The following is a 9,990-nucleotide window of genomic DNA, read 5'->3' on the forward strand; positions in this document are numbered from 1 at the left end:
AGCGAAGCCTGTGTAACGAAATAGAATCATAAAATTGGACCCTTTGAAATGTAGAAAGAACTTAGGAGTGGTAACAGTGTTACTAAAAACATGAAATTGAGGAAGAACAAGAGAGTGTGGGGTCGGAATTTATACGTCAATTCAATAATTCATAAATGTTGCCATCCTCATTTCCATCGTCCTATAAATAAATAAACACAATATCAAATCAAAATCAAATAACAAGCGATTCTAACGTTGAATTTGAACGGTAATGATTAAAAATTAATATCCAAATCAATAGCCAAATTAGGAGGATGAGAAATAATTAAGTGTCTTAGAAGCTTAAATGTTTTAAAATATAGATTCTGAAAATGGGACCCTGCCCCGCCTTGCCATCAATCTCAATCTTATGTAAGATTGAGTTTAGGATAAACATATCCATAACTTGCCATTCAACTTGTGACTTGAAAGATACTTACTACAAAAAGACAAAATATGCTTTCAATTTTGATTTATTATTTACCTTTCATATTAACACTAGCTTTATCAAATTGTTATTAGTAAATTTTTTTTTTTTAAACTTGACCCTCCTTGACCCCCCCTCCCTCCATCCATGCATATATTAATACCTGTCCATGCTTATATTAATACGTAATGTGAATAGTTTTCTTGTCAAAACCGTCCCAATATCATGCTTAATTAAGCTGGATTCTTATTTATAAAATATCATCTTCATCCAATAAATTAATCCATTAATATTCAAGTATAGTTTTAATATAATTATATCATAAGAGTCTTGACTTGAGAATTATTATTTGAGTAATACTGTACTTCTTACTAACATTTTCTCACAAACGTGACGTGTCAATTTACAATTGATCAACTCGTAATAGGTTCCACCTAACCAAACACGAGCTAACCAGTTGTGAATTATCACGTTACATTTGTGAGAGAAATTAGTGAAAAATGTTTGTTAATCTATCTTTATTCATAAACCAAACCGTCAAAATCCCGATGTAAAATAAGATTTGGTTCCGAGACATCTTGTACAGTATAATTATATGATCATCAAAGGGAAGTATGCAGTATCAAATCGATTACAAGAACAAACTTTACAGCAAGAAGCTAAAAATTGTTTAATCACAGATCAGAACTCAATCATAATTCTGCCATCATGAGGTAACAACTAAGAGGCGATCTCCGAAAGATAACATGTAAAGAGCGATACTGCGTCCTGCAGATGATTGGAGCGGAGATCTGCAGGAATCGGAGCACTAAAGACAGTTTCAAAGCACGTTAGCTGAGCATCTCGAGTTGGACCGTCACTGATATCTGATAGAAGCAATTCAGATATCTCCTCCGCCATCTTTGAATATGCTACTCTGCAATACACATTTGTACTGTGTTAAACTCTGGCTATTGTCTTCAACAATCCCATAATATAAATTTCATTGTCATAATTGTTGAATTCATCTTACACAAATATTCACAAGCATCTCCTCAATTTATACACGTCGAGTCTAGTTCAACGACAGTTCCTCTATTCAAGTGCACACATTTCAGTTTTAAGTGAAACATGTTTCTCTTACAAATAGAGGGCCAAGATAAAGTACGACTCAAAACCTCTTCATCCTTTCTGACAGTGATCTGTTAAGCGATCTTGCTCACTTGTGCAATTACATAACACACATTGTCTCCATGTATGCACATAGACGACTTTGACCTTTTTACCAGGGGTCTCTATACAAACTCTTTTCAGAGTGCAGAACACTACAAAGCTACCAATAAGAACTTTTAAGAGTACAAGGTTGTAATCCAACAGCGTGCCGTTAGAAGGGTCAACAGTTACGAATGAATCCCAGAAAAATGATAGACAAAAGACATACCATATTGAGTATCACCAAAACCACTGACATGGATAACTAAGAGTGTAATTTTTTTTTTTTTTTTTTCAAAAGATAACTTCGTCAAAAGCCATTTATAACAAGAAGATAAGAATTACTTGGAATCTAGGATCCATCAGCTAGACTGACAATAAAGGAAAGTAGCTTGAGGCCAAGCTAAAAAGGTTTTCTTTTAGCAAGTCAGATACTTGATTAGCAGATGACGCACAAGAAGAATATATCTTTTGAACAAACCAGAAAAGAGCAGGGGGAAAAAAAGTAAAAGCATTATTACTGTTCAGAAAAAGGATGAAATTTTTTAGATTAGAGTTATCACCAACCCTTGGATAAAACATACAAAGATTCATGCATGAGATAGTGAATTGCCAAACACCCATCTGTTACTTTACTAGATGGAAGAGTGGACACCGAAGCAGGGTAATATTTCTGTTTCAAACAAATATATTTGGGAGGTGTCTCATCGAAAATAAATCTGTTAGGTAGCGCTCAATTCACCAGATAATTTAACAGGATTTAGTGGAAGGGTTGGACATACAAAGTGTAAACAAGACAAACATTTTGTATTTACAGAAACTAAAGTCGAGATTAGCATAATTACCTTGCCTCTAAGGGTAATCTACCATCCCAAACTGCCAAAGACTCATTCAAACGATCAAGGAAGTCCTTGCAAGCAGCATTTTTGCTCTCAAGAGAATCCTACAAAAGGTAATATTTTCTTTTGAGATCAACAGTAACAGAAAAGGATAAGTAATGACTACAATTAGCATTAACCATATTCCACAAATATGGACCCATAGCCTGAGATTTCTACTCTCTATAAACAAAATTGGCATCATTGTTATTGAAGCCTATCCTATATGTTTAACATTAGCTGAAATTTCTATTACACCAGCATCAAGTCATTTCTTTTTTAGTTAATAAGCTTTAATCAATTTGTTACTGAAATTTGTGTTCACCTAGTTACATCACAGCACCTAAAGCAGTGTAGTGGCTGCTTTACTCCCTTGTGAAAGAAATATGAAACATTAGTCCACAAGTGGAAGAAAGATATAAAGTTCTGGAGAACAGCAATAGTTTAGAAATCATTATCCATTCATATCCCAATATAGACGTCCACTCCTACTTCAGAAAATTAAGCCAAGCACTGCAAACTGGTTCAGATTGAGTTCAACCTAACCAAATTATATGGCAGCTCAAATTTACAACTCATGGAAACCACAAAACAGAAGAGCCTTGAGCCAAAGGACTAATACATGTACTGATATTTAGAACATGAGATAACAAACATTCAAAAACACAGTTACATTTATGACAAATTCCCTTACCAGTTCACTCATAGTATTGTTATGTTCCTGCAACGAACTTCTTATTAAATAGAAAGAAATATAAATTCCAGCTCCCAAGTCCCAATTCTCAATCTCTGACTTATGGTTCTCCATGCATGTCACGAGCCTCCAAACCTCTGAGTGATTGCCTTCATAAACAAAAATAAATAAATGAATTACGTATGAATTAGCAAACTTATCAAACAAGCTAAAGTAGATGAATTACAGGATATGAGTTCATTTACTCATTCATTGCTCAAGTGAAAGGAAATTTCCAACTATCTATTTATCTATTTATTATTATTGCTGTTGTTACTTGTTCCTGTAGACATTATTTCTGATGGAACCTGAAGAAACTTCTATTTATGGATGAAAGAAAGTAAGCTTACCATAGTGAATTCACAGGTCTATATATTCCAGTATGCTGTATCAGCTCAACAACACCACAACATAATATGCGCGAAGACCTCATACTTTACAAAATTAACCCAAGACTCCTTCCCAATTGAAATGGATGAGGGAAAATGAGGATCGTTTAAAATTGAGGTACAAGAGAAGCATAGAAGATGATGAAAATTATTTGAGACTGGGTTTCTTAAACAATCTTATAAAACCCAAAATTAGGATACCTTTTCTTTTACCAACAAAAAGATTAGAATTATCAGCATGTGAGGGATGAAATGTTAATAGGTACTGTATTCCACATGTGCAGACTGTTGTAATCTACCAAAGCCTATGGGTTGAGAATAGTTCAGAAATCAAGCAGACAATGCTTAGTATAAGTCATAGCAAGACCATTATGAGCATCAGGCTGTCAAAAAGCCTGATTTCCAAATTGGAAGTTCAATTATCTAAATATCGAATGGTAGAAAAATTAGCAACATTTCTAGTTGTCATTTTGAATCTAACATTCTTTCAGTTCTTAAAAGGTTTCTACTGTACATATATCCTTTTCAAGAATTTCAACTCACAATCATATATTACTCAATTATCAAACGCCGATTTCTCAAAGACTAAATGCCTTACAAGAAGATTAGGTTTGGAAAAGGTTCCCTCCTTGAAATCCGTGAAACCATAACTACCTTAGTTTCATGAAAGCAATAAAACTGAAGTCAACAATACTAAATGAAATGGGAGGTTTTGAAAACTTCAAAACAAAGAGAGTGGCATGGTCAATGTTATATTAATCTTTTATGATTAATATAACATCATAAGTATTGCACAAAAACTTGATAAGAGAAAATAACAAAAGGAGACAAAATTAAAGGAGGGAAGAAGTTCACTAATTATCCCAGGCTCACTAACCACTGGCCTAACAATTCCTCCCTCTTCCTTACAACAACTCTAAATCTGGAAAATATGATGCCAATTAAAAACAATTTAAGAACTGCTACAGCACATGCGAAAACATACAACTGTTTAAATAAGTATCAAACGTTGAGTTATGCAACCAATTATAATGTTCCACATAGAAATGTTGAGACTATACACCCATAAGAACAAAAAACAAAAGATTCCAAGACCATAGAAGTGCTAAGATGAACCAAATTTAACAACTACAGTCTTCAAAATCAGATAAAATACCAAAGGAGATAAAATAAGCAGGTTCATAATAGATTTTTTTTATAGGAATGATAGAGATAATGTATTAAAAATAAAGGAGTACAAAGATGGACCAGCTGTCCACAGTAAAGACGCCATCTCCCAATGAAGGGGCCAAAAAAGAAAGAAAGAAAAAAAAAAAAAAAAAAACACAAACCACTATGCAGAAGACTCCCAAAAGTGGGAATATAATCTATTAGAAATTATCTCAAATTCAAATTTGTCAGAACCTGATAGCAGTGCATATTGGAAGTGCCTAGTACCAAGAACTCCATGAACATGTATGACACCACTAAAAACACTCAAAAACCCATTAGCATAAACTTATAATTATAACTTAGAGCTTGCTATTTAAATCTCACACTAGAAATAAGTCAAATCATTATAGCCTGCTTCATGTACATATAAGGAACAAAGTTTTTTTACTTAAAAAAAAAAAAAAAAACTCATGCGATAATATATGAAAACATATAATAAGATAAAAACTGCAAAAATTCATTAGTTATGCAAACGATAATGACAAATTACCTGACAAAAATAATGTATTGGCGACTGAAGTCACAAAAATAGAGTGAGCTTTCTGCCAATTTGCACATTCAAGAAAGTGTTCTAAGGCCTTTGAGAGGTCCCCATAGTAATTAAAATAAACCGCCTGCATTCAACAAGAAGAAATATTTCAACTAGTTGAAAAAGCAACTCGATATAGGAGCAAGAACTTCATTTAAGATTCCAAGAGTTCCTCGTGCAGAAAATTTGAGACTGGTGCAAATAATATCAGTTTGCTGCAAATTAGTAATATAATTGACTCAAAATATGGTTAGGTTTGGCCAAGACAAAGAGGTGAATCAGAAGCTTTGATATATGTTAAGTCAAAGCAAAACCAAAGGCACATATGCTAGAATCAGTGTCATACCATAGCTTCATGCAGCCACTCCAATGGAACACCCAAATCCTCAATAAATTGGCGTTGTGATTCTTGTGAGCTCCAGGATTCACAGTATTGGAACAAGATTTCCCGAATAAGGGTAGCCTGCAGATATGGATAATCATCACGGTGGGGCATGTGAAGGACCACATAGATGGCCCAATGACACTGCCCCTGACACAGAAGCTGAGAAATAAGTCCCATGTCAAGGCTTTGAAGATCATTAGAACTGAAAGCACCGACTGCTTCTAACACTGCACGTTGATGCCAGATCATATGGTAGTCTAGTGGATCATGCGTTGAAGAGAAGGCACTAAACATTGTCTTCAAAAAGCCAAATTTGCTCTCACCACTGGCATGAAGAAGCATAAGATAATATGAGAGGTCAAAGTGTTCCTTTGTAACCCAATCAATAGGCTCATCTATGGGTCCCTCATCAACATATATTGGAACAGGAGGTGGAGCATTTCCATCTTCAAGAAGGTGCTGATAAGTTTGAAAAACAACAGGCAATGAAGTGTCAGGTGGCAGTTGATACCACATCAATAACCCTAGGAACCTCTTCCAATCAATTGTAACATCTTGTAACGAGCCATGAATATTGCCAGCAAGCAACTCATAAAGCCTAATTCTATCTTTCTCAATGAAATTGAAGTCCATCCCATTGAGTCTCCAAAGATCAAGCTGACGTGCAATATCAGAACGGCTCACCATGGACCCACCAGCCTGACTTAACAGACAAGCCAGTCTCACGTCTCCTCTAGAAGCAGCCAGTTCCACAGATGAATCTAGCTGTCGCCCTGTCAGGAGTAAAAAAATGTGTTTTAGATAATTTGACTCATCCAAGGAGCTTACTTCCTCTTGTACCCGGTGGCAAACACTCTCTTGCAACCAACAACTGAACTCTGCCCTTCGAATAAGAGTGAGTGCTTCTGTGTCAACATCTGGAGGACCTTCCTTCATATCCTGCATCATGTCTTCCTCATTGTCAGCAGCCACAGACTTTGATTGCCCACTATTTTCCCTTTCTGAAAATAAAACTTTTATCAATTCCCAGACCATTACTTGGTGCATCAAAACCAAACGAGCAGAAGAAGATATCCCAGGAACATCCAGCTCTGCCTCAATAATGTCTATGTAGCTCCGACAAATTTCTGAAAGCACTAAACGATTTGACACAACCTTTTGAAGCTTCAACTTGAAGGAACCGACTTCAACTTCTTTTACTTCGTGATTCAACTCCTTGTGGAGATTCAATGGAGCATCAAAGGAAAATTCAACCAGCTCCTTTCTCACTTTGTTATTTTCATCTCTAACCACTTTGTCAATCGCAACCTTCTCCACATTGATTATAGAAGATAATACCCCCTGTGAGTTACTAGTACCAACTGGAGCACCAGTGTGAACAAGGATGCCATTTGGGCCCCATCCTACACGAAATGATCTACCCATGAACAAACCTGCATCAACAATGTTGCGAAAGTGGGTTCCAGTTACCGGTGTCTCATGCTTGAGATCCAGCTTAAACCCATCTGCTTTTATTTTCTTTACAGGCAAGCCCTTATTTTGTTGTGCCATGAGAATTCCAGGGGAGTCTGTATCAAAACTACAAGGGTGGTATTCCAGCAAAGCTAGTGGAGTTTTTCGCGCAACAGGTGGACTAGATCTGTGGCTCATCTTCTGGGAGGTATTCTGCAAAGGAGATCTTATGTATTCTTTAACAAGGGATGGTTTCTGCTGCAAAGGCATCCCATTGAAATCATCAATCTCCTCTTCTTGAAACATCAACATTCTCATTTCTTTCACCTTTATCGGGTCAAGCCCAAGATGTGCAGGAAGAGAATGAGAAAGCTCAAGTCCCATAGAATCCATTTGGGTTTCTTCATCAACATCATATAACTCACCATTAATCTCCTCGGAATCTTGACCTGGTGTTGCATCATCTAATACAATATCTTCTTCCTCATCTTCACCCAACCCAAATCTGCTAAAATGGTTGACCAAGAATCTCCATTCACCATTGATAGGGTCAAATGAAATGAACTGAGCTCCTTGTCTCTCGGTACTCTCCTTCAATTTCTTCACAACATCATTTAAATGCCTGTCTTTTGAACTTAACTTTCTTACTTGTAGCATCAAAGTCACTTCAGCTGCTTTGTTTAGACCCTGACCAACCGTAGGCTTTGAATTTTCATCTTCATACACAACTAACTCATGCCTATGGAACTTTACAATTTGTTCTAAATCTAACCGTCTAACATCAGTGTTCCCAAGAAACTTTACATATCCATAACCATACCGTCCAACTGTGAAATCAGGAACCTGGCTAGAATAACCTGGATCTGTGACTTCACATCTAACCAAATCCTCCAAGCAAGGTTCCATGTAATAATCAGGAGAACGTAAAGTAGGTAAAACATCTCCAATCTCTCTGAAAATCTCACATGATGAAAGATCAGTGTTTGGCAAGATTTTTCTTTTCTTGTATTCAGATGCATTATAGGAAGTTCCAGCATCAAAGTCCATCATATGAATATTATCCAATGAGTTATTTTTTCTTGCAGTATGAAGTTCACAGAAATCACCTGAACGCATAAAATACAATAAATATAACTAGCATAGAAAAACTTTTTCCAATGTTTTAATTGAGAAAAAAAAAAAAAAATCCTAGCTAAACAACATTATATACAGTATATATTATTACAGTTATCATGAACTTCACAAAAGAGATTAAAATGAAGTAAAAAGATAAAATAAATATAGCCCTATGTGTATCTTTCACCATTCTGAATAGGAAAAGAGAAAACTACACTAAGAAAATGAATCCAAGTTATATATACATTGTTAAATAACGATCTCATCTTTCAAATATCAAGATGCTGTATTAAACAGTTTCACGAAATAAATTAAAATAATTATGCAAAACAATAAACCCTAGAAATCTAACAAGACCACTATAAAAGCATGGACTTAATAGCAAACATGCCAAACCCTAACCCCAACTTTGGCAGCTAAGAAATTAACAGTAAAAAAAAAAAAGAGAAATTAACTCCACATTTTGTTCGGCTTCAAGATAATTTCAATTCGCATCATTCGGCTACACATTTAATGTTAAAATTTAAAACAACAGCAACGCGAATTGTTTGAAAATTTAAAATTTATGATCACTATCACGTTAACTTCTTAAAATAACTTCGAAGTGAAAATTCAAGGTAGAAGTAGAGTTTCAAGGATTACCGGCGACCGGAAGCAGAGAAGAAGAAGCCATGATCGTCGAAGAAGAAGAAGAAGAAGAAGAAGAAGCAGAGGTGAGGAAGTTGGGGAGAGAGGGGCTATGGTTTTTTTATTAAAGTTGCTTTCCCGGTTCCCGGTAGTTCCGGTTTACGGGTGAAGTGAAATGAGGATCTTGTGAGCTTCGGAAGCTGGAGTATGAGAGAGCATTTTGCAGCGGCGAGTGAACTGAGCGAGGGAAAGTTGCGATTTATTTTGACACTGGGCCTGGGCTTTTTGGCAAAACTTGGGCTTAACTGATTGTCCTCACAGTTTTGGCAAATGACTTTTTAGCCTGGCCCGGCCCCCCCCGCCCAAAAAAACAAAAAGAAGACTTTTAGCCTTCATTTAATTGATCAGGATCCCTCATTTTAAATACGCCTCTCCTATAATAATAATAATAATAATAATAATAATAATAATAAAACCTTCTTTTAACCCATTTAATAGTGAAAATAGCCATTTAAGCTTAATTAGGTTTATTTTCTGATATAATTGCTTTAACCCCTTGAGGTATAGAAGCCCATCTCATTTAATACTGAAAATCTGTGTTGGGCCCTCATTAGGGCCAACCGCAGTTGGCTCCACATCAAGGCCCATCAGCAGTCAACACTACGCCCAGACCTAACCTGGTTGGTTCCTCATCAAAGCCGATCCAGTAGCAGATCCATTCTACGACTTGAGCGATCCTACAAATCAACAATGCAATGTTTTCACTAAGATTAGGGACGTAGAACTGGCACTCAGCCCTAAACAAGACTCCAAGTCTCGTGGGAGCCTAAACCTCCCCAGCCTTTTATAAATAACAACGTCGACCCTGTCAGAGCGGGAGTCATAGCATACTCTTGACCTTACTATTTATTATGCCATTCACTCCTCATATTCTCATTCTTGCACTCTCGTCCAACCGTCGTTTCACACCGTAGAGCCGAGTTTCAACCACCCTACAACAGTTGTCATGCCACAACTCCACGGTCATGGT

At 36.2% G+C, this 9,990-nt stretch overlaps 1 protein-coding gene across 1 annotated transcript; it reads right to left on the reverse strand.

Annotated features, from left to right (window-relative positions):
- Positions 1 to 947: 947 nt before the first annotated feature.
- Positions 948 to 9,178, reverse strand: LOC116145225 (nuclear pore complex protein NUP96). Its single transcript, XM_031430654.1, has 6 exons — positions 8,976 to 9,178; positions 5,727 to 8,323; positions 5,342 to 5,465; positions 3,212 to 3,360; positions 2,485 to 2,582; positions 948 to 1,364 (listed from the first exon to the last, which is right to left on the reverse strand). Exons 1-6 carry the CDS (start codon positions 9,004 to 9,006, stop codon positions 1,169 to 1,171), a joined length of 3,195 nt encoding a protein of 1,064 aa, XP_031286514.1. The 5' UTR covers positions 9,007 to 9,178; the 3' UTR covers positions 948 to 1,168.
- Between the last annotated feature and the right edge of the window lie 812 nt (positions 9,179 to 9,990).

This window comes from Pistacia vera, unplaced genomic scaffold (assembly GCF_008641045.1).
Source record: "Pistacia vera cultivar Batoury unplaced genomic scaffold, PisVer_v2 Contig460, whole genome shotgun sequence".
NCBI classification, from domain to species: domain Eukaryota; kingdom Viridiplantae; phylum Streptophyta; class Magnoliopsida; order Sapindales; family Anacardiaceae; genus Pistacia; species Pistacia vera.

Coding starts and splice junctions, on each gene's coding strand:
- LOC116145225 (XM_031430654.1), bottom strand. CDS start 9,006: ATGGCTTCTTCTTCTCTGCTTCCGGTCGCCG. Junction 3,361..5,341: donor CAATACATTATTTTTGTCAG/GTAATTTGTCAT, acceptor TTGTTTATGAAG/GCAATCACTCAGAGGTTTGG. Junction 1,365..2,484: donor AGATTACCCTTAGAGGCAAG/GTAATTATGCTA, acceptor TGTGTATTGCAG/AGTAGCATATTCAAAGATGG.